This window comes from Haliaeetus albicilla, chromosome 15, assembly GCF_947461875.1.
Source record: "Haliaeetus albicilla chromosome 15, bHalAlb1.1, whole genome shotgun sequence".
Classification (NCBI taxonomy): Eukaryota; Metazoa; Chordata; class Aves; order Accipitriformes; family Accipitridae; genus Haliaeetus; species Haliaeetus albicilla.
In genome coordinates this window covers 34,749,730-34,773,901 of record NC_091497.1, presented here as the reverse complement: position 1 = coordinate 34,773,901, position 24,172 = coordinate 34,749,730, and the positions used below count along the sequence as shown (strand labels likewise).

The 24,172-nt window shown below is 45.3% G+C and overlaps 1 protein-coding gene across 2 annotated transcripts in view; it reads right to left on the bottom strand.

Moving 5' to 3' along the window:
• The window catches only part of WDFY2 (WD repeat and FYVE domain containing 2), a 75,284-nt gene that overhangs the window by 11,404 nt on the left and 39,708 nt on the right, over positions 1–24,172 (bottom strand). For both annotated transcript variants that reach the window (XR_011327952.1, XM_069802753.1), the window contains exons 4-10: positions 17,966–18,020; positions 10,364–10,514; positions 8,229–8,341; positions 7,262–7,388; positions 5,219–5,324; positions 1,793–1,894; positions 129–259 (exon numbers count right to left, since the gene is read on the bottom strand). Coding sequence is in view for 1 of the 2 variants with exons in the window: in XM_069802753.1 (XP_069658854.1) it covers positions 129–259; positions 1,793–1,894; positions 5,219–5,324; positions 7,262–7,388; positions 8,229–8,341; positions 10,364–10,514; positions 17,966–18,020 (785 nt within the window). In the remaining variant the exon portion in view is untranslated. The remainder of the gene's footprint in view (positions 1–128; positions 260–1,792; positions 1,895–5,218; positions 5,325–7,261; positions 7,389–8,228; positions 8,342–10,363; positions 10,515–17,965; positions 18,021–24,172) is intronic.

Here is a 24,172-nt window from a genome sequence, read left to right as displayed (position 1 = left end):
TTGCTGAAACAGCCCAGGGACAACCCTGCTGGGCTGCTCCCTCCTGGAGCCTTGCATCTGCCCAGGCTCTCCCAGACACAGGAGTTTTGCCCCACTCCAGTGCAAGCCGGCTCAGCGTCCACACTTACTCTTCATCCGTGATGGACTCGTGACAGCTATCGCAGACCCTCACTTCGAACTCGAACCCCATCAGCGGGATGGAGGAGCGCTTGGAGCTGCATTTGCCGCAGACAGCTTTCCCACACTTCCGACAGTGGTGCTATAGGAGACAACATGCGGAAAGACATCTTCAGCCACAAACCCAGGTAGGTCACTGCTCAGGTCCCACTGGCTCTACCATCTCACTCCAGCAAGACCCAGCTGAGGCTGCAGCAAACAGGGAAGTGACTCTTCCAAGGGAGATGAAGGAAAACAGGCAAGGACTTCAGAATAAATGGGGTGTGTGGGGGGAATCTTACTTTTTTTCCCCTTCCTCTACTACCTGGGGCAAGCAGCAGCTGATCACTAGCAGGGACGCTGGGAAGAGGCAGATAAAGCACCACCCAGGCTAGGTGGACTCTACCTCTCCCCCAAGCCCCAGGGTGACACCATACACCACCCAGTAAATTATTGCTGCCTCCACCACTTGGCATCTATGGATGTAGCTGCGGGTCAGGGCTTCTACACTGAGCGTGACCAGTGTTACAGGGGGGTTTCAACTGGGTAGAAGGTGGAAGAAAGAAGTCCAAGCTGTCCTCTTTTCATTAGCACAGCTAGAGATGAAAGGACAGGACAGAGAGCCCCGCTACGCACCCAGAAGATGAGTACCAGCCAGCCGGGCATCTGCCGCAGGGTTGGGAGCTGTAATTACCCCCGTCCCTGGCAGTCTCTCTTTGTGGGCATAGGGGATGACACCACCACTCAGCAGCACGCGACACATTAAAACATCTCCAGGTCGAGGTAGGACAGGGCTACATTAGCATAGCATCATTCTAGAGTCCCATCCCAGCCTCTAAGTGTAAACACCTACCATCTAATCATCTTGGTCAACTCCTTGGGCCATTTTCAGCCCCAGAAGCACTAGTGTTTCTGCATTTTGACGCTACCCGCCTCATGTTCTCTCATGCGCTGGCTGTGTAGGACTGCGAGGCTGCCTCACCGGCCGCAGGACAGCCGGGCTCTGCAGTGACGAGCGTCACATAAAGAGAAGATGCAGCTCTGCTCTGCCCCAGACACCTGACTTCTCCAAGCTCCATGAGAACATCCCTTTCAGCACTTTTACGCAGCTCTCCCAAAAGTCTGCGATCCGCAGCCCCCTCCCGCTGGGCAGGAAAATGCAGCAGCATGTTCCAAGCAGACCAATAAGCCTTTTCCACTGCAGCCTGAGCAGTTACAGATGTTTACCCAACCTCACTGAAAACAGCTTTTGTTCCAGCACAATCTCCAAAAATCAGCTGCAAAATTCTATCTACAGCACATTCAACTAACAATAAGCAAAATCCCACATGACTAAAGCTACGGAAGGCTCAAAACCAATTTACTCAGCCCAAGGCCTATTACACGCATTTGCTATTGGGACTGGCGGGGGGGGGGGGGGGGGGGAAGAAAAAAAAAATAGAAGAAAAAAGTGTGTTCCTTCCGACCACAAAACCAAGCCTCATCAGTGGCAAGCCTGCTGTCCCACTAATGAGCACTCAGTGGAAGAACAAAGCGCAAGTTCTCAAGGCTTTAGGGGAAAAAAAGGTTAGCACGATCTGTTATGAGAGAAAAGCCTAACTGCACTATGTTAACACAGTGAAGGACGCATACAAACCTGCCTGAGGCCTATTTTCTTACTGTCCCACATTTGCTTGAAGTTCCAGAAGAAAGGCTGGTCACATTTTTGACAGGAGTCACTATCCAGCCACTCTGGGGTCTGCAACACACACACACATAAACGCAAAGCGGGAGTGAGCAACAAACAGAAAAGCTTCCAATGGGGCCTAGAGACAGGACAAGAAAGGTGTATTGGGGTGCAGTAATGTGGCCAATTAAACTTGATTAAGAATCCCCATTTTCACAAGATGCCATTTTGCCTGTTCCCTGGGATGTCTTTTTTGGCTCAGCTCTGAGCCTTGAAGGACATGGGAGGAACAATTCTCACCCAAATCATGAAGCAGAGTTCAATTATAAGACCACAAAAATAACACAGGAACAGACAAAGCCTCCCCCACCTCTCCAAGTCTGGAATTAATCATATAAAAATATTCTGTCCTGTCTGGACAGCATTTACCATCTGCTAGTGCCTCTGGTGGGAACTGGGGGCAATTAGTATTTCCCATTGTCAAGCTACTCATCTGGAAGGAAGGGGAAAGTATCTAAAATACTGATGTGGTTTTGTTATTTTTCTTATTTCTTTCTTTAATACTGTAAGAGGTGTTCCTGCTGTCAGAGGTATCTGGGCTACAAATCACACATAGCAGGGAGAAAGATGAGATTCACCTGAAAAAGCCTAAAACCGAAACCAGCTCTTTTCCCTGCTTTTACACAAAGATGATGGAAGGAAGGTCGTCTACTTCCTAACACAGTGCATAGTTTTGCACTCATGCTGCGGATGAAGCGGGTAAGAAGACTTAAAGAAAGAAAATATTAAAGGCATTTCTCTCTCCTGCAGCCAGGTTTTGCTGTGCAGTGTAGCATGGACCAGATGCCCTGTAGGGAAGCAAGTCTTGCCAGATCCTGAAAGAGCTCAAGAAACGCCTGAAGTGGCAGGGAGGCACATGGAGGGGGCAGCCCATCTCCTCCCCTACATTTGGGTCCCCTGACACTTGTCTTGCACTGGGCTGCTGGAGGACACGAAGCACGTCTCCCCACAGTGTTTAGGAATCCCTCCAGGGGACATGAGACTCAGGAAGAGTCTTGGCTCTTGATGCCTCTCCAGCTGGCTGTCAGTCTGTCTGTCCTAACCTGGCCTAGCAAGACCGACACTCCTTCCCAGCAGATGATGACTTCTCCTTTCTCTGCCCCACCAGGACAAGAGCTCAGCCCAAAGCCTGTGCTGGCAAGCGGGTCCGTCCTGTCCCTGCAGCAGGGCAGCCCCAGTCACACCAGGACAGCCCTGCCAGCGCTGCCTCATGTTCCCAACCAGCCCCACCAACCACACAAGATTAAATAAACACTAAATTATGTTTAATATTTTGTGAGGAAGCGCTATTGGCAAACCGTGGTTGTCTTATCAGAGCCACTGGCTTCTTACATGCTGCAATTTAAAATGGCAAGAAACACAGCTGAGACTGAGATTTAAAAATAATACAAAAGCCAAGCAAAGATAAGGTAAGGTTGATGAGACTCTCAGCTCCCAGGATAGCTTTGACCCCCAGCAATAAAGCAACCACGTGCTTCAGCTTCTTCTGCCAGTTACTCTGAAGGCAGTTCTTTCTGCTGGGGCAAATCCTTGTATTGTCTACGCACAACAGTCTTTCTGTTTAATGCCTACAGATTTACACCTGCGTGTGTAAGTTTTCATCACTTAAGCATCTGAAAACAACAGATGAAGATGACATTTTGCTTGTGACAAGTAACCGCTTTGTAGTCAAATAGAAACACGGCTTCTAGCACCTTTCAGATGTTGTTGCCTTATAGCTTTTTAAAAACTGAGATTAAAATAAAGAATCAAGGGCTAAAATGGCAGACTTCACTCTAATGCAATCTCGCAGATGTGGGAAAATCTGATAGCATCAAGGTGAGTACTGAGCACACATCACATGGAGAAAACCCTTAAATGAGGGCAAAAATGCCAAAGCCAAAATCCAGAGGAAAATGCTCCAGGACCCCAAACCAAGGTTTGGTATTAAAATCTCAAAGGTTCATGTTTCAGGAGTGGTTTAGCACCATGAACACCCTATTGCACTACTGATAACAAGCCCACATAGCCATAGTCTGACAAAGCAGCGCACCCATTAGCACCTGCTGCTAAGCTCTCATTTAGCTAATTATATTTCTCCTCCACTTTTAAAACCAGCCTTGTCACAGCTTTGCTGCCTGTTTTGCAGCCAGCCAGTCTTAACCCTTACTGTAGCCTTTCAAAGGCAGCAAATAAATAAAGGTTTTCATTTCTGAATGTTTGAGTTGCAGCAAAAATGAAACATCTGCTGGGAAGAAGGAAGCCACTCTGCTTTCGTTTCACTGTTGGAGCTGATGACATAATTGGCTATTAGATTAGCAATTAAAGAGAGCCAACTGGAATGCTAATCCAGATAAAAAAGGGAGCTCAGTTCCTGCCTATGCCCATTTCAGTAGTTTTTTTAAATCCAATTTTCCACTTAGCTTTCCTCCTTGCTCAAGGGAGACAAACACAACCTGGGGAGGCCAAAACCCTTGAGAACCAGCAAAGCTGGTGAAAGTCCATGCTGCCAAAAGCCTTGCTCACACTTACCCACTGCAGGGGCTGGGGGTGCCTTCCTAACCCCTGCAGGAACAGGGCAGAGGTTTGCCGTGACTCATGTTACCAGGATTTGCCAGGCTGCCGAGCAGGGCTGATGCCTGACTCCCTCAGCGCCGTGCTCGCTCCCTCTCTCTGAGTCAGGTCTCAGCAATTGCTGAGCGGAGGCTGCTCCCACAGCACCGAAGACCCGGGGTGTGTTTTTGCACCCACTTGCATTCATAGGCCACGCAGCACAAAAGCAATTAGGAGCGCGTGGGTGAAATCTAACTGTCTGGATCGGCAAAGTCATTGTTTGGCCTGCTTCTATGTGGTTACACCAGAGGGAAGCAAGACCGAGTAGCGGGTGAGATTGAAGCCCTAGTTAAATGTCTTTTTAGCAAGAACAGGAAAAAAACCCCTGGGTTGCAGGTTTCCAGAGATGACAAAGAGCTTTCTTGTTTTGTTTCCTTAAAACCCCATAATAATTATCAATCATTATCAATCCATTTACCTCTGAACTGACAATGTTTCTCATGACGTCCTGAGAAACAAAGCAGAACATCTCACACTACCCTCCTCAGAAGATGTCTTTCGGAACAGTAATGTAAAGGGTAAGAGCTGTTTAGCAGCCTACTTAATATGCATTTTCTGCCAGACAATTTCCCCTGTACTATATTATCAGAGGCACAGCATAATTGCTGTATAACAACTGGAGCATGTCCAAAAACATTTTTAAAGCCTGGAATGATCTTGCTCAGGTTGAAAGTTGCACATTTTAGAAAGGCCCCTTCTTCCCAAGTCTGTTTCAGACCAAACCGACAAGAACTGAGTATCTACCTCCTGCCTCTCAACATCCATGTTCCAGACGACGATTCCCCCATCTGCACCACAGGAGATGAGCTGCCGAGTGTGGTGAGCGTAGGAGAGAGACTGAACTTTATCACTGAAAAAGAAACAAGACAGTTACTAATCAACCATCTATGGCTAGTACGCAAGTAAGCATAGAATATACAATAAAGCAGTAGAAACCACTTGTTTGCTCATATGTTTCTCTCTCCCCTCAGTGTACATGGCATCCATCAGATGCAAATCAGTCTTTGCTGTCCAGCTGGGACCAGACCAGAGTGCCGCCCATGTGGGCAGCATCCACAAAAGCAAAGACCTGTTCTGATAACTACTTTTGCTGCTCCTGAGATGGGAGGTCCCAGATGCACTGGGAAGCCTGAACAGAACTGCAGCTCCAGCCCTCTCCAAAGGCACATCTGGATGCATAAATGCAGCCCTGGTAAGGTACCTTTCTGTCAGAAAGTGAGGAACAACTTTGTTTTCATAAATCTCTGCAACATCTAGGAATGAAGCGCTGAGAAACTACTGAAGATTTTCTTTCAGCACTAACAAGCATAGAGAGTTTCAAAAATAATATAGGAATCACTAAATTGCTCCTAAGCCTTCCCAAGGTAAGGTAGAAGATTTAGGTGCTTTTGCTTCTTCTTTTAAGTTAAAAGCAACGTGGGAGAAATAAGTCAGTTTAAACCCCCAAAACCGTGCTCATTCTTTCATAAAAGAAAGAAAACCAGGCCTCATCTCAAGCTATTTACAACCTGGGAAACAAAGACCATACAACACTGCTATAGAAAAAAAACCAAAGTTATGAAAAGACAGTAAATGAGCATACAGCAACTGGAAATAACCCACAACATTTGGTTTTCTTTGCTACCACCACTGGTCTTGTCTATCCAAAGGACTTCCATGCTAACACGTATTCTTGTGCACGTGGCTACTTTTCCAGAGGGGAAGGAGTTTACAGGACAGTTTGGTACGACACAGCCTGCCTTCCCAGCGCCCGCCTACCGACACCAGCAGCACCATCAGGTGAAATGTTTCTTATGTCCCTTAGGACCAGGTCTCTATGCTGTACAGTGCAAGCCAACAGCCATGCCACAGATTAAGATCCAGAGGCTAACTCCATATTAGGAGAACTAATTTTCACTTCAATAAATCTAGCAGCAGTGCATTAGCAAGCACCACTGGTAGGGTATGAGGGTGACCTGGGAATTTCAGCAAGAGCTCTGCAGTGCTCTGAAATCCCAGCAGCATCCAAATCACTCAGCAGAGCGTGGCATCATTGAGAAGAAACATATGAATATGTAAGAAACTGTTAGACCAAAACCACTGTGGGATTTTGCCTCTCCAGACCTGAGCCTGGCACAAAAGTCCCACACATATGCACTCCCAGTACACTGAAACAAACTCATTGCATTGCCAATACTAAAAGGCTAGGTCATCGCAGCTAGAGCCATTCTGACCTCTACTCAACGCCCAGCACAGGTGTCGTTCTTCAAAAGACACCTACTATGCCACGCAAATGTGAGGTCTGTACGTGCAAAGATGAAGCCTCTTTGCATTGAGGAGTTGGTGAAGGCCCCTATGGGTAAAGCACATTACTTAGAATTCAGGCTGTAGGTAAAGTGGCATGGAAAAAGTTAGCGTGGAGGAAAAAAAGGAATAATTGTCAAGCCTGATGCTCCCTCTAGGGGAAGGAAGGACCTTGACACCTAAAAAGCAAGAATTTCCCTGCAGCTGTTCTCATTTGAGGGCCCTCCTCTTTCCAATAAAGGTGCAGGCTCTGACATAACACATTCAGGATTATAGATATCGTGCTTTCCTTCATCACCTTTTGTAGCCTCTCAAACCAGCCTGTGGACCCAACGCTGAAAAACACTACAAGCAAGTTATTTCTGTTGTATATGGACCACAGGGGGTCACAGATACAAGCTTGAGGCTTGTGAAGACTGTAACCTTTGGGCTGTTTGTTTCCTGATGTGGCTTCTACCTTTAGCTTTTCTCCCATGAAAGCAGGAGGAAGGGCTTTGAACATACTTATGTCCTTGCAGCTCGATGGCTGTTCCTTTTCTTCCTCCAATATCCCACATTATAATGGAATGATCAGAACTGCCCGAGAATAAAACTCGCTGTATTGGGTCCCAACAGAGAGCAGTGACACCACCTGAAACAGGAGATGCACACAACAGTCATTTCATTACAGAAAGTGGAAGACAGGAATGTAGCTAAACATATATAAAGAGATACAACCAAAAATAGGGAGAGTGATTAAAATGCAGGTCTCTTTAGCAAAGGCCATGCAGCCACTGTGCTTGCCAGTTGAAAACTAACAGCCTAGAAAACCTACTGAAGCCCCATCCTGCTCTTCTGCAGGCAGAGGGTTCTGCTGCCACTCACATAGATGAATCCACTGAGCGGTAAAGCACGATAGAAGGATAGTCATGGTGTGACTACACAGCTTTCATCTCCATCATTCCCAGGAGATTACAAAAGAGAAGTGTGGAATATTATGGGCATCTTCACAGTATCCCAGCACGAGGACTGAACTACCGTGTGCTACCTTGTGATTGAGCTATTAGTGTTCAAACAGAGGAAGGATATGGAGAGAAAATGCCGACCGCCATTTCTTCTCTTAGATGGCAGGATCACATCCCAGGGTTGCTGTTTTTAAAGTGTGATGAGGCACAAGTCCCAGCATGGGTCTTTCCTTGAGGAGCATCCTTTTCCCCCAAGAATTACTACAACTTGTTCCAGTCTTACTCTGTTCTAATTAGCAGCTACTGATTGGGGCATTTTCTGCCATAGAATTTTTCTGACCAGAAGTCCAATCACTCTCATTTTTACCAATAAAGAATAAACTTCCCTGAGCTGTAGTGACCATTGAAGGTCTATCTCCCTTCCATGCTATGCACTGACACAAGCCATCCTAGTGTTTCACAGGAGAGTCAAACCACCCTGATGCTGAGCATGATGAAGGACCAAACTGGGTCTCCTGAGGCCTTACCTGTGTGTCCCTTAAATGTTGTAACAAGGCTGCAGGACTCTTGCTCTAGTTTGAGTATGGTCACTTGCCCAGAATGATCACCAACAAACACGTGTCGGGTTTCCACATCAAATCTGATGGGTAAATGCTGAGGAAAATACATTGCTTATACAAGCTTTGCATTCCTTTCATGACTTGTTAATTCTTTTAACACAAGTATACTGCAACCTCGTGAATAGTGCTCCAGTCTCAAGGAGGTATTCAGAGTGTCCTTTTAGGGATCAAGCTCATACCTGTTCATATTAATAGTGCAGTCTCCCTGAGTAAAACAAAGAGTGAGGAAAAAAAAAGACTATTCCAGCGGACACAATTTGTGTTTCTGTTGTGAAACACCTTTGAAGTAGCCCTTTGCCATGAACAGAGGAGTCATCTCCCCAGGCTTTCTAACTTAGGTGCTAGAGTTGGATGGTGTACACTCTCTCTTTCCCTTCCCCAAACTGTATAAAATAACTATTACTAGTTTTCTGCTTGTATTGGGTTTGTGTGGCAAGGTTTTGGTAGCGGGGGAGCTACAGGGGCGGCTTCTGTGAGAAGCTCCCAGAAGCTTCCCCCATGTCTGACAGAGCCAATGCCAGCTGGCTCCAAGTTGCACCCGCTGCTGGCCAAGACCGAACCCATCAGCGACGGTGGTAGTGCCTCTGAATTGATTGGCAATAAATTAAACTAATTTTCCCAAGTTGAGTCTGTTTTGCCCGTGACGGTAATTGCTGAGCGATCTCACCCTGTCCTTATCTCGACCCATGAGACTTTTGTTCTATTTTCTCTCCCCTGTCCAGCTGAGGAGGGGAGTGACAGAGCGGCTTTGGTGGGCACCAGCGTCCAGCCAGGGTCAGCCCACCACACTGCTTCTTCATTATAGTTAAGTTTATGAATACAATGAAAGGGTATTGTTTTATGTCATATTTGGGGAAGTGTCAGTGACATCAGGTGCATCACACTTCATATTCTAAACTGAATAAAATCTGGACTCATTCAACCACCTATTGGAACCACCTAACTGGACAGATTCTGACCTCTTTGTCCACTTTAATTCCACATTCAGAGTCCATACTGGATATTTAAGGAGCAACTGCTTAGCACTGATTTTATGCACACAGGACACTGGGGAAAAAGACCCACTTTCCTGGTACTGCCAAGCTTTTTGCAATATTTGTCAATGATTCTCCCTTTCCCTGCCCTCCACCAGCATGATCTGATGACCCAAATTAAAGGGTCCTCCAAAATTTTAAATCACTCAAAATGATCCATTCTCTAGAGAGATTTAGGGAATACAGGACAAATTCCTGCATCACACTTTCAAAAGTATTTATCATTTAATTAAAAATTAAATTTGGTCTTTATGCTATTTAGATTGGCTGAATGACCAGATGATACAAAGAAGTCCATGTTCAGACAGTAAATTTGTGTCAGTCGTACTTCCCATGAACTAGTGAAACACACATCAGCTATACCACATACACTACAGGGCACTAAAATTCTGTTTATGCTAACCCCTGGTTTCAGCCTAAGAGCTCATACTTTTCCACTTCCCTTTTCATTTGCAATAAAGCTGAATTAATATTTCTTTTATTGTCAGGCAGCTGGGGCAGCTCTAGGTGAATAAGCCACCTGAGTGCCATTTCTGGAGCCATTTACTCTTTAGTTAACCCAAATTCCCAATATATAGTGGGCTGTTCCAGAGTGAAGGACAAGTACTCATTATTTTATATTAAAGTCATTTAATTTTTACCATGCATACACACAGGCCCACTGACCTGATCACCGACCTACTTTGCTACCATTAATTCTTAGAAGAAAGCATGCACTGCATGTTTAAATGAAGGCCCTGTCCATATTTATTACAACAGCAGACCACAATAGGTTGCAGATCGCCCATTGTTTCGCTCAAAATGCTTAGACCTAAATATGCCACTGCGCATTAAGGAGACAAAGCAAGGAGAACAGACGGTTTTTAAAATTGGCTTTAAATAACAGTTTCTCTCACAAAGCACTGAACCTATACAGGGCACAAAATTTGGAGGACAACTAGAAAAATAAACTAAAAGGGCTGTTTGAGTACCAAAGAGAAGTAAAACTGAGAGCTCAGCAAAGGATACTGCAGGCCACACGCGCCTGCGCTGGTGCGGTACCCTCCCAGCCGCTGGCCACTCTCTGAACAGTGCCACGTGAAGTGTTTGTCTTGTCCAGTGCTCAACACCCACTCCATCTCCAGGACAAAGAGAATCATCATGACCCTGCTTTGATGAGCTGAAAATGAAGCAGACAGACACATAATCACATTGTGGAGAAGGACACAGGGGCAGAAGACCACTGCAAATACCAACTGCATCCAACTGCTCCGCTCACTCTTCCCTACAGAAGAAGCTGGTGTTTAATAATCCTGTTGACACGAGCTACCATGCCAGCCTGTAAGATTCCTGCTCTGCACATTCAGCGTTTGCTTGAGAAAGAGCAGAAGCAAGACTTAATTCCTTCCATATCTACTGCAGCCATTTATCTGCTACAGTAGCACAAGTCTTCCTTCCATCATTGAATCATCACCAACAAAGCTGCCATTGTGGAAAGGACTCTGGGCTCTACTTAAACTTCTTTTGAGCTGGTCTTATGACAGAAGTGCAGATGCCTACGCTGCTGCTCCTCCTGCTGTGAGGTCTGGTGGATCTGAGCTGCAGACTGTGGTACCCCAGCAGAATGATGAGTTACAGCACAGGCACAACCCTGCACCAAAGGGAATTTTTAGCATTGCATGCAAACCAGCTGAAAAGGACATTGGAATAAAATTAAAAGAAAAAAAACAACCCCCCAAAAAGATCACAGCTGGGAAAGATGAATAAAACAGCTGAAGGAATAAATTTCTACTGCTACCTAAATAAAGCCATCCAAGGCTTTTCATTAAAACAAGGGAACTCAGGCTTGTACAGACGGTTTTTTGTATGAATGACCAGTGGGCTTGGTTGTGAAGTGCCAATTGAGCCGACTTTTTAATAAAACAAGTGGCTGGAAAGACATGCAGAATTATTCCCAGCTGTAACTTCACAGCAAATGCCATACTCCTCAATCTACAGCCCTACTGGTTTATTACTGTTCTGAGACCTGGCAACATGTGTCGCACAAAGCAGGCTGCTTGTATTTGTTTGTGTAAAAGCTGACACGCTGGAAAGATTAAATATCTTTGGAAGCTTAAAAACCAGCCTGAAACCTCTGTTTGAAATGCAGAGAAATTCCTCAGAACCGTATGGGAGGATTGCTGCCTGCCCTATACAAATATACAGCACAGACGAGAGCTGTGTTCAAACCCTACGAGGGGGAACTAGTTGTAGCAAAGAAGAGGAGGCTTGCGCAAGGCAACATTTGCCCCTGATCCACACTGCTTTTTAAACCCAGATTCCCTGTGGAGAAAAATCAATAGATGCATTGACACAAGTTCCCATAACCGCGATTGGCAGCTAGACCAGTTTACAGTGTCAGACATGAACTGTGCCCAGATTCTTTCACCCTTGCCCATAGAAGAGCCCAGATTTTGGCTTTCATTTCCGCACCCTTTTAAACTCCGGGTTTGTAATCAAGATAGAAGGATGGGGACCACCCAGGAGTCACTTGAGCTCTTTTAAACAGATCCTCTCTCCTCTCCAGATTTCTCTGGGAAGAAATTCAGTGACCCCACGGGTGACTACTGCTTGCCTTTACCTATCTGTTGGTCTCCCCGGGAGCACCCGCACTAGCCACGATGGGATGCATGCTGCTACAAGCACCTGGTGCGCTCGTATAGGTGTCCCAGGGGCTCGTGTGCACCAGCAGTGCTGCAGACAGACCCATGCACTTCCACAGGGCGTGCAAAGCTGCCTCAGATCAGGCTGTTCAAGGCCTGTCCAGGAATGTTTTCTCAGCACGTGGCAACTGCTACTGCTGGAGTCGGCTCCCCATGCTTTGAACTGGCCGTGGGGATATCTGGCACCAGCCAACTGTCCTAAATCTCCTCCTAAAACTTCTTCTAAAAGGCAGGGCTTGTACCTTTTGCTAGAAGTACTGCCTGTGGATGGTGAGGCAGCTGTCTCTGGCATGTAAGGAGTAGACATTAAAGAAATGTGTGAGGTGGGAGGGGTGTACATGATAGCTTTGCTTATCCTCCCTCCCCAAAAAGAGCTTTCAATTCAGCGCTCTGTTGTCCACCTGCAAGTACCGCATGTTTTAGCTGGTGCCACCACACACACACTGATGGCAGAAATATCTGAACCAAGTGAAAGAACACAGTGGAGATCATCTAAGTAAGGGAGGAAAGAGAGGACAAATGCAAGTAGGGAGTCACTTGTCATTTAGAAGGAATTTGACCCACGTAAGGCTTAAAGCAGCAAAATGTCAGAAGGTTGGAAGCTGACAGTGGAGCAAGGAAGAGGTCTGGGCCCTAGGATTAACACAGGTTCAGGGTCGTGAAGCAGCAAACAAAAAAGCTGGTCCTTCATCCACGGAAGGCTTGATCACCATTTGTGTGCAGAAAAAAAGTAGAGCAAACACTTCCAAAGCTGCTCCCTGCAACAACAGCAGGATGGAGAAGGGGGGATGGAGGATGAATGTGGTCACAGTACAGAAAAAGCCACAGCAAGCACCAGGCAAGAGCAGATGTGTGTAAGCCACCATGAGAAGAGAGCCCATGTGTGTGGGAAGATTACGCTGTGCAGAAGGTAGAGAAGCAGCAGACAGGAGAAGGGAGCAGGTCCATCTGCAGCTGGAGGGTGGGAGGGAGCAGGGGGGCTGCACTCCTGCTATGAGAAAGCAGCAGGGAGCACCGTGCAAAGAGCAGGTTGGAGAGAAGATGGAAGGGTGCCTAGAGAAGAGAGACTGCAGCCAGGAGGTGCACGCCGAGACGTCAGCAGGCAGAGCGCAGGGGAAAGGAGGGTCTGTGCTGTGTGTAAAGGCAGAGGTCCGAGAAGCACAGCCAGTGCATGGCCACGCACAGTGCAGGGCAAGCAGCTGTGCTGGGTGAAAGGGAGAGTTACAACAGTGAAAAGCAGCAGCAAACACCAAAAGAGAGGTGGAAGTTAGCAGTAAGAAAGAAAAGCTTAGCATGTGCAAGAAAAGCACAAGAGAAGAGGCTGTGCATAGGGGAAAGCAGAAGTAAGGACATGGCGTGAGCTGGCCTGTAGCAAGGAGGCAGGGGGACACCCCCAAAACAGGCAGGCTGCAGAAAGCACAGGGCAGAAGCAGGTCTACAAATCCTGCTTGGCAGAACAAGCATGTGTTAAATACATTTTTAAAAAATACATAAAAAAAAGCAGGAGCTGTTATATCATCCAAAGGGGCCAAGGACTGGCAAGGTGCGGTTGCAAGAAACAGGGTGGAGAAAGCTGTGCAGAGTGGGAAGAAGCAACAGCCATGCGACAGGACCAGCCGGCGAGGGGCTGGAAGCCAAGGCTGCTGACGGGGGGAAGGGTTTCTTCAACACCCGTAGTCTCGCAGGAATGCAAGAGGAGCTGCCCAGGAAAAGAGAAGGTCACTATGAGCGGAGGTTGTCCATGCCTGCAGCTGGTGCTGTGGCTGAAGAAGGGGGGACGGTGATAGTTATGAAAGACTGACACAGAATGAAAAGTTTAATTTCGCAGCACATCCCAAACGGCACCATTCAAATGCCTGCACTACCCCTCCCCACACGAGGGAAGGAGTTAGTGCCTGTAGGAGGCCAATGCCCCGTGACCCACCCTGGAGTCCTGACTAACACTGCGTCACATCCCCAAATCTCTGTGTTTTGATCCCTTTCAAGAAACAAGATTTCGCAACTCCAGACACAGCGTCGCAGCAAAACTTCCACGGAGCATGTCCAGCCACGTACGCTGCTGGTGCCGGGCCACCATATGACACTGGACCCGGCCGCAGACCCCTGCCAAGACCAAAGCACAGCTTAGGCACGTGCTGTCATTCTCCACCACTAGCAGATCATTTGGCAGACATATTCATGGTCTTTCAAGACACAATTAATGTCCTTTAATCACTACAGCAGCTTCAGCTACTTATAATAATACTTTGTTGTAGGAGACGATCGACAGCCCAGCAGTTGCTGTGCAAGGTGCTACTTTTAAGAGCACTGCTGAACATTTACAAACAAAGCTAGCACACACAAAACCAGCCAGCATGGCTAAGGCTAAAGACCCTTGGTAGGCTAAATAAAATTATTTACTCCCCCTAAAATATTTTTAAAGAATACAAAGGCCTTACTTGAAAACTTTAAACAAAACCAACACTTCTTAGAAGTGAGGCTTTTAACAAATGAACCACTAGAAGGCCACCATCCCCAACAAAACTACATGTCCCTTTTTAATTATGTTTTTCCCTGCCCCAGGGCTTTGCCAAGGTGCTTATGCCAGCCCCTGCGCCTCGGTACAGCCACGTGAGGAAGGTGTACTACAGGAATGGGATTGTGGAGGGGACTCCTCCTGGACCAGGTGTGGAAGGTTCATCTCTGTTAGATCATGACATGCCTACCCAAAGGACTACGCAGCCCCTCCCTGCATATTCTCCCAGAGAGCATGGGAAGATGAGGCTCTTTCCTCCTTGATGTGTCCCAGCAGCACCACCGGACTCTGGCCCTAGTGACACCCCCAGTAAGCCCAGATCCAGTGTCCTGGATGGAGGCTGCTGTAGCAAGAGGAGCATGGAAGTGCCTAACGCTGTACGGATGGAACTGCAGGAACCCGTGACTCAAAGCAGCTCCCAGAGCATCTCACTTTCGTGATGTTTCCCCAGCACCCCAGACCTCCAGTATGGGTCCAGATGAGCCCGGGGAAGTGGTGGAGGGGGTGCTGGGCTCTCCCACCCACACGCAGTATGAAAAGCGGAGAATCAGGGAGCACGTCTCTATGGATGGGGGTGGTGAGAGGCACTGTGCTGTGAAGCAGCAGGCAGCCTCAGGTCACGGGTGCGCTGCAAACAGCAAGGAATCTTGTGCTTTGTCTTGCTCCCTTGCACCATCAAAAACCTGCCTGCTGCAATTGCCCCTCGGGACTTTGGATGACACTTTCTAGTGGAGCTGAGGCAACTCAAGACTGTCCCTGGGTTGCTGTAACTTACTCAGTGCCATGTCATTTCTGGTCTGGACAGAGGAGTGGCCCAGAGGGGTTTGTGTAGCTCAGCATGGGTTGCCAGCACTGCTGGAAAGCTGGGCAGTGTGCCTTCATGCAGAAGCTCTCCTCCATCCCCATGTCCTGCCTGGCTGTGTTATGGCAGCTATCAACTTCTGTTCCAGGGAAAATTTCCTACCGAATCTGAATGGCCCTTCACGAGTCTTGTCCCTCCTGTAGCAATGAATTGGGACCGCCTTTCCCCCTCTCTGGTTGCCATCTCCATTTGCAGCATTAACAGCAGTCTGGCTTTTCCTAAGCCAGCAGTGGGGGGAGAAAAAAAGAAAAGAAAAAAAAGCATCTCCAACAGTACCTGAGGGCGTATTTTTCCAAAACCAAACTTTTGCCCACGTGGCTGGCAATGTGCAGAAAGCAGAACACCAGCCCTAATGCTTCTTTAACCCTTGCACAGGGGGGATTTCTATACAGACACCCACACACAGGTGAATCTGGGGGATCCCAGCAGCCTTGGGATCACCACACTTTCCGCTCCCCAAACTACACCACTCACACGCTGTCACTATTTTTTAAATTAGGGGAATACAGTTTTCATCAGCTTAAACAAGGAAAAGACCAAACATCAAACTCTGGAGGTGAGGGAGGAAAGTGGGGCAGGGGCTCCGTACCCGAGGGACACAGCAGCAGCGAGCATCACAGGCACTGGCTGAAGTGCCTGAAGGCAGACACTGACCGCTGTCAGTGTTCGCTGTGGTTTGGGCTAGAACCAAAATGATGCCTATTCTGGGCACAAGTATTGCTTCTCTTGCCCTAAAATAAGTCCACAGCTTTCAGATAAAATATTCTAACACATCTGAGAGTCCTGGCACAAAATGACCAGAACCGATCAAAAAACCTTCTCATGCTGAGACAGGCAGTCTAGGAAAGTGACTCCAGTTGGGACTGTGGTCAGCTGTACTGCCTCTCTACTGATGTTAATGGACCTTTTTTTCCAATATCTGGGGGATGCCATCTGAACTCTTGGGATTCTCCCACAGGACAACCCATGGAGGTTCTCCGTGGCATCTTCCTATCCAAAGGCCTCCTCCAATGCTCTGCAGCAGCAGCACATCTGGCACACTGCAGCAGAAGGCCATGAGATCAGCCTTCATTATCCTTAATTTTTTTCTAACTTTATGCAGGGTGCTCCCCAGGCCTTGGGTGGGCTGCCACAGTCAACTGACTATTCTGCCATACTGCCAAGATATACGTTCCCCCCTTCCAAAATTTTCAGGCTTTTCCCTGAAGAGCTCGGCAGGAAAGGTGGTCTCATGCATATCTTGTTCTGCATATGCAGACAAAAAGACTTCAGCTCACCCTTCACAGGTTGTGATAAGCCTGCAAACCTGAGTCCAAGCATACAAATGGATGAGCTAATAACAAAGGGGGCTACAGAACAGTCAGTAGGAAGGACTCTTCAGTGCAACGAGCCTTAAATGTGAAACCTAGGTGTGTCAAACTTTGGTGATTGTGGAGCAATCACAAATTCGGATACTAAAGATTTGTACAGTCAGACTGCAGCAATCTTATTTAAGATTCACATATGTATTTTATCATCATTGGATATTTTTGTTCAGGTTTTACAAGCTAAAAAAAAATGCAGGCATTCTAGCTTAATTTTACAACACACCAGGCATTCATGAAAGAACTGAAGTAAAAAACTCAAAAGCCAATGCATGTTAGCCATGCTCTGCAAAAATCAAGATTGTCTTCATACCTTAAAATCTAAATGTTACAAAGCAATCCCCAGAGCCTCCATTTAGATTTAAATTATCCTGTCAACATTTCAAGGTATAAAACTCAAAATATATGAGTAAATACATATTTTAAAATGTATGTGAGAAGCCTCAAGCCAACATGTCAGAGGCTTCTATACAGAAACACGATGTTTAGCATATAATATGATATGATACTGTATAATATCACACCACCTCTTAGTCTAACAGCAAAAGAGATATATGAATAAATTATCACATGTTATTTGTTACCTTTATAATAATGCCTGTCCCAAACGAAGTGTCCTTTAGAGGTTTGACAAGGATAAATAGCTAGGTTTCTTAGAACATCAAATTAGTGAATACCAGAATAAAATTAGAAAAGGTATAGATTAGCATTTCTTGACCTTTTATTATGACAGGTATTCACTGATAATCTTGAGATTACTGAAGCCGACAGTTACTGACATATAACCTGACTAACCCCAAAAGCTACAGACCTAAATGCCTCAGCCCTAAAAGATGGGTTAGTTTCCTCAGTCGTTGCATTAAATACACTGGATTACTAAAGATTAAAAATTAATACTCCTCTTCCCCAAACGTGGTCTGGATTTTGGGCAGTTTGCTGTCTAGAATGATATTCCAAAGGAACATTTAAAAGGAAAAACAGAACATGAAACAGCTCTTTAAAAGTCTTGTAATCTCAGAACAAAGCACATTATTGATCTATTGATAAAACCAGCATTTACATTAGTTAAAAAAAAAAAAAAACAAACAATCACTGTAAAGGAGACTTCTCTCCATTTGCACTCCTTAAGAGAACATTAACAAAAATTAATGACAATACAAACCAATTAACATGGATCATGGTTCTTACCCTGGTAAGTTTTCACTAGTGTCATCTTGTTGTAATCTTCTGATAAAATGAATTCCTGAGGGAGGGGAAAGAAAGAACAAAAGAAACAGTGCTTAGAGATGCAAAGCATTTGAGTGTTTTCATTTGAATTTGTTACCAAGGTAAACTCTCCCATCTTTGCAAGCATAGCCCTGTCTATACCTTTGCTAATTTTGAGTACCTCCATCTAAAAAACTAAATTATTTTACTTTTTAAAGCTGCCTAAGAGACAACATCACAAGTGCTTCTGAACAGAACGGTGGAGATAAAAGAGGAACTATTAAAAAAGAAGTAAAAAAAACCTGACAGGAATGTAAGAGCCCCTTGAAGTTGCTTGGTCCAAACTAGGTACCAATAATCCATGATAGGAATACATTCTTTAAAAGTCTCTCAGTGCTTCGGAAGAATAGAAACCCAGACATTTTCCCCCCTGGATTTTATCCCACTAGTGGTTAATGTTTATTCTGGTATGTCACAAGCAGACTTTCTTGTTTTGCTACTGCTTCGTTGTGGCTCGCAAGCCGTTGTGCGTGGGATGGAGGGTGCCTTAGCACAGGCTGTGGCTGCCTGGGCAGAGATGGGTGGCGTGACCCAGCCAGGCTCGCTCCTGCGGCCAGGCAAGAGCCCACACACCTACGGGGACCGGCTCTGCAGTCCTGCTGCCTCGGTGCTGCTGTTTCACTGCCCGTATGGCTTTTTGCACGAGGCAATGATGAAAACAGCAGCTAAGAGTCTGCCTGGCAGCCTCAGCTCCTGGAAAAACCCATGTGGCTAAACTGACTGAGTGCCTGGGTGTCCCTGCTGCTCATTTTGAAGAGGAGAGTTGCTCAAAGCTGGGGAAACAGAGTGGCCACAACAAAACTCCTGCAAATTCTCTCCGGAGGAAACACCCAGGCAAAGGGTAGGCTCTGTGGCACCACCACATGAACTAGCTTTCAAACTGCTGTCAGGTATCTACATGCGTACGTCGCGTACTCAGAGAAACACAGAGAAAAACCAAGGTGTGTAAAAACACATCATATTAATAATTTATAGCGAACTACATAGAAACTCCCTGAGCTAATCTACCTAGGGGGCAGAAGAAGGAAAACCTAACTCATTTAAGCTGAAAGAGAGTGAAAAAATAAAAGAAACATTACAAACACAAGATAAACTAAATTTTAAAGCATACAGTTATGAAACGTTCATGTATAAGCACTGCCAAAAGCACTACGCAACAGTATAGAAGACTGGACTTCAGGAGCCTACAGACTATATTTAAGGCAAACCAAATATTTAGTGCAAAAGAGCATGAGAAGACATTCTAACCACCAAAAAGCCCGTATTTACCCACAGTTTCCAAACCGGAATTAAAAAAAAAGTCTCTCTCTGCATTTTCTGTGGGGTCACTGTAGGTAATCTGCATGGCTTTCCAGCACCAGGATTACCCTAACACATCATATCTACTGCTTGGCACGCAGGTGGAGAGGCTGCAATACTTATCTGTGGAACATCTACAGATCCCAGCTTCCAGGAAAACAACCGTGAGTGATTTGAGGCAGCTATGTATTTTGCTGTTTCCAGGTTTCTGTTCATAAGTTAGTTATAAATATGTTCTCTTGAATTGCTCTACTTCATCTTCCTTCCCTTAATCTGCTCCACCTACCATTAGCTTTCCCCTGGCAACTGAAGACTACAGTGGGGAGTGTTATTTAAACAGCAGTAACAAATCAATTAAGTCAGCTGGATTTCTGTATCAGGGTCACCTTAACTCTACAGACCACAGAACTTTAAAAATTTGCTATACCTCTCTAGCTACTTACAGGGGAAGTGGTTTTCATTACCCACTGCCTGAAGAACAGTAAAGCACCACATGAAATGCTTTACTACAAAGCCTACTTGAAGCAAGACCCTTTACTATGAATGCTAACTTTCTGCTGTTGGTTCCTAAAGAGAAATGGGGTGGGAGAATATGTCTGGCTTTCCTACCGACTTGGCTGTCCCCAGCTTTGACTGTGGTGGCACACAGATGCTGGTGACTTCAGGTGGGATGAAGAGCACGGTTTGCACTCTCATTTTTGTTTGCCGTTTTCCATTGAAAAATTTGACATGGCCATTCTGTTCTGTGATCCAAACAGTCCCATGGTTTCAGTGGAAGGCTGAAAAGGCTTTTGAGTTCTCCATTATAAAACAGTGAATCAAACACAACTGCAGTTCGTAAGGTTTACCCAAGCATTGATTAGCTCTGTATGCTTTAATACAAACCACAGCTATGTACTGTTAATACACTGCTCCATCCAAAAAGATGAACAAATACAGTACAAAACAAACACAGCTCCAATTAACTTTAATGCCAGATATAATTTCTTTTTTTCCCCCCCCGAAGACTTCTTGCTTCTCATTTTCTTCTTTGAAACCATATGATAATTTGCAATGTTTCCTTGTTTTGCATTTTCTAATCTTTCCCCAGGTCTTTTACTCCCTGCTCCCCTTTACACTATCATGTGTTCTTCCATTGCACTTGTTCCCCTCTCCCTCTCAAGGCCAAATGTATTGGTTGCATCAATAGACAGATATTTTAGCACAGGACACCTTGCTCAAGAAATTAATGCCCTACTGCACATACATTGTGTCATCTGCGCTACAAAAACACCGACTACATCTCTAACATTGTACCAGCAGAAACTGGTTTTTTATCCTTCCATACACAGATGTTTTGCTCCTCCCAGAGCTGCTGACGCTCAGTTCTCATTAGGCAGCTTTTTGGCTCCTCTTAATGAGCTAGAAAGGCTGAGATCACCCACACAGTCCAGTTGGTGCTTGTTAACAGAATGGAGAAAGATTTCCAAGTCCTGTGCAAGCCCTGTAGCACGGAAGGGGCTGGGATATATCAGAGTGCTCAGGATGGCAAAACCAAAACCCCTCCTTGCAGGGATTAAAAACATTTTTTCTGGTAAGATTGCTCTTCAGAGGGTTTTTTTTGAGCTACTTTACTACCTTTTTTACCATACTGAAAATGTTAGTGATCAGTCTTGACTGTTATTAGCTTATTATTAGAACAGTGACTTGGTACCATGAAAGCCTTCACAAAGCAGAAAGGAGAAGTCTCGAGCATCTGAAAAGACTGTCCAATCTAGTGCCCACTGTTGTACAAAGACTCTCAACTATACTTTCATGGAGCACGCCTCCCTCACACTGAAACATATACACCAACGACAAACCTCTCTTGAGCCTAAGACCTTTGTAAATTCTCATCCTGGAAATACTATCAGCATCTTGTTTCAAATGACTCTTGTTAAGACAAACAAAACCCATCCTCAGGCGTGTGCCATTTTCAGAGCCCTTGGCCATGGGGCCAGCTGACATGGCCCAGGGTCTAAGGAAGACCCATGCCTTTCCAGAGCTGCAGGCGGACACCAACTGATGTATCCCAAAATAGCACTAGATACCTCTGCTTAGGAAACTGAATCCATTTCTGAAAGTTAATAATCTTTATATATTAGTTATGTGTTACCCATTCACAACCTAGTTCCCACCCCAGGGAATTTACAGTCTGTACTCTCATAGATGATGCCATTTTGACAGCACATGGCAGATCTCCTTAAAGGCTTGACTTCGTCCTGTTAACACAAGTGACCGACAGCACTCTCACGTCTTCCAGAGAACAACAAACCCGCTTCAGAAATGGAAGAGAATGAAGAATTTAAATCTACTGTCAGACCCTACATCTATATCTGTTGCAAGGAAACCTCTATAAAATTATTACAGTGTTTTCACTCTATAAAGTAAAAAAACTGGGAGAGGACAGAAACTATCCTGTAGTTTTCTTGAAGGAAAAAATAGTAAACTTCCCACAGTGGCAGTACACAGTCCCAGGGTGTACATCAGCAAGCAGAGCCTGACTCATTCTCAGGTTTTCAAAGTGCTGTTTATGGCTGAACCTGTAGACACCTGCAAGATCAGATGATGTGGAAACTGAATTTATCTTAATAATTCTTCCCCAAGGAAGAATTCTAAAGGGTTTTTTCTGGTGCCCTGTTGTCCTTGTGGCCCTCCTTGAAGTATGTAACAGCTTCATCGAGACACAAGCATGGTCAGAAAAAAGATCAATTTAATTCAGCTTCAGCTACCTAAAAACTAAATCCCTCATTTAAATCTCCCCAGAAATGGGGAGAGAGATTTATGCCATTCTAAAACAATTTCTCGGGTAAGTAACATGGGTGTGTCCAAAGGCAATTCACCTCTTCTCTACTGCCTGCAGAACCCAATGATTAACTTTATCTAGGAAGCTAACTTTCAGTGGATGAAATTAGGTGAGGAGTCTCATCTTGGCTGTGGAATTCTCCAGTCTATTGCAAGTAATAGACCTTTCCTCTGCTTCTTCTTGTTGTGGTATCTTGAGAGACTTGCACCTGTTAAAACATGCTTTTGTCCACTTCAGAGCAAGAAATTTATGACCATGATAAAGTCTTCTGGCTTCCAAAAGGGACCTTAGGCAGTCCCTAAGACGTAAAGTAACAGAAATGCTATTTCTTTTCCAAAAGGGTTTGCAAAGTGTAAAAAAACAAACCAAAACAAAAAACATAGAAACTTTTTTTACTTTAGGTACCACACTGCTTTTCAAGCAAGATGCCAGACAATCTTTAGCACAAGAGAATGGTCTGCTGTGCTGCACAAATGCTTGTGCAGCCTTCATGTTGAGAAGCTACAAAAGGTTGAAAACAATCTCTTCACCTCTGTAGAAGCAAAAATTGTCACCCTGTTGCACAAGGAAAGGTGGCCATACAAGCTCACCTCATGGTGGCTTTGCTGGAATGTCTTTCTGTGACAATAGCATTGCTGCCCATCCTTCTCAAAATGTACTATACACATTAATGAGGTGCCAGGCTTATAACCAAAATCCACACAGTTTACATAAATTTCATGTAAAAGAAAAAAGGCAGTTCTACTTTTTTATCTCCATTTACAACTGAAAGTAAAAGCAGTACTTCCTTGCACTGCAAAAAGATCAGTTTGAGATTACGTGGCACTCTCATGAGTATTGTGTCAGCTTACAGCCCTTGCCAGGAGTCCTTTCCTTCTACAGAGTTGAAGTGAAGATGCAGAATGATTTTCAGTATTGTTTTTGGTCCTGCACCCAGCGTACACTGGGCATTACCAGAAGTGCTAACATGGAACAGCTGACTAATTCCCAAATATTTCAAGCTGCTCAAGTAAATTACCTGTACTTTCCCTTTGAGGGCCACACAATTAGAAGTAATGGCACTAAGGTCACTTTGTTGTAGTAAGTTCTCTTATTTTGTGGTCAGTGTGCCCTGCTTGTATACTCCTGTGCTAAACTAATCATCATAGCCGTGCCCAGGAAGGAAAATCTATCCTTTCCTCCAGAGGGTGGTTGTAACCCGCTTTAAAGTACTCGGGGATTCTCTCTAACACCCCAATGTTGCTGGGACTTGAATACGGGGCTACCCTTGCTCTTCTTCCATTCCCACCTCCACCACTTCTTGTGTAGCACATTACAGTTTTGGCTTCTCTTACAAGCCTTAGGTTTGCTACAGGGGGAAACATTTCATTGCTTGTGGAAGTTTGTGGAGCACATTTTCTGCACAATCCTCTAGCACACAAATGCCTGCAGCTAGAGAGGACTAAATCAAGTTACACTCATAAGCCCTTTCCCCCTCCTATGTACTTGTATCCAGAAGACTGGGAAAAGAAAAGCCCAGCTTAGCAACAAATAGAATCTGCCTTAGACATGACAATATATGCCTATAAGTACCTGAAGTCACCTGTTGGTTTAACACCTGCATATCTCATTTACCTTCTTTAGCTTCAGAATGGAAAATATCTGACTCCATTCAGACTCAAGCACCCTCTGACTCTTCAAGGCAAAATACCCTGAAGACAAAGGACACATCTCTTCCATCATGCTACAGTATTTAAATACCTTATTTACAGTCGCCTTCACATTCCTCAAAGGCCTGGTGAAACAGAAGTGCCTAGTAGGACTGGCAAATTACAGCTATTTCAGAGAGTGGGAAGGAGGGAATTTCAGAGGTGCAGGGAATTCTCTGGCAGCTGTCCCATCTCCTAGATACAAAAGGAGAAATCTCCTACAAGCACAAAAAAATCTCTGCTACTAGCCATTAATAGCTTTATAGGTCAAAACCTTCACATCTTTGATACAGCTCACAGCCAACAGCTAAAAGGGTC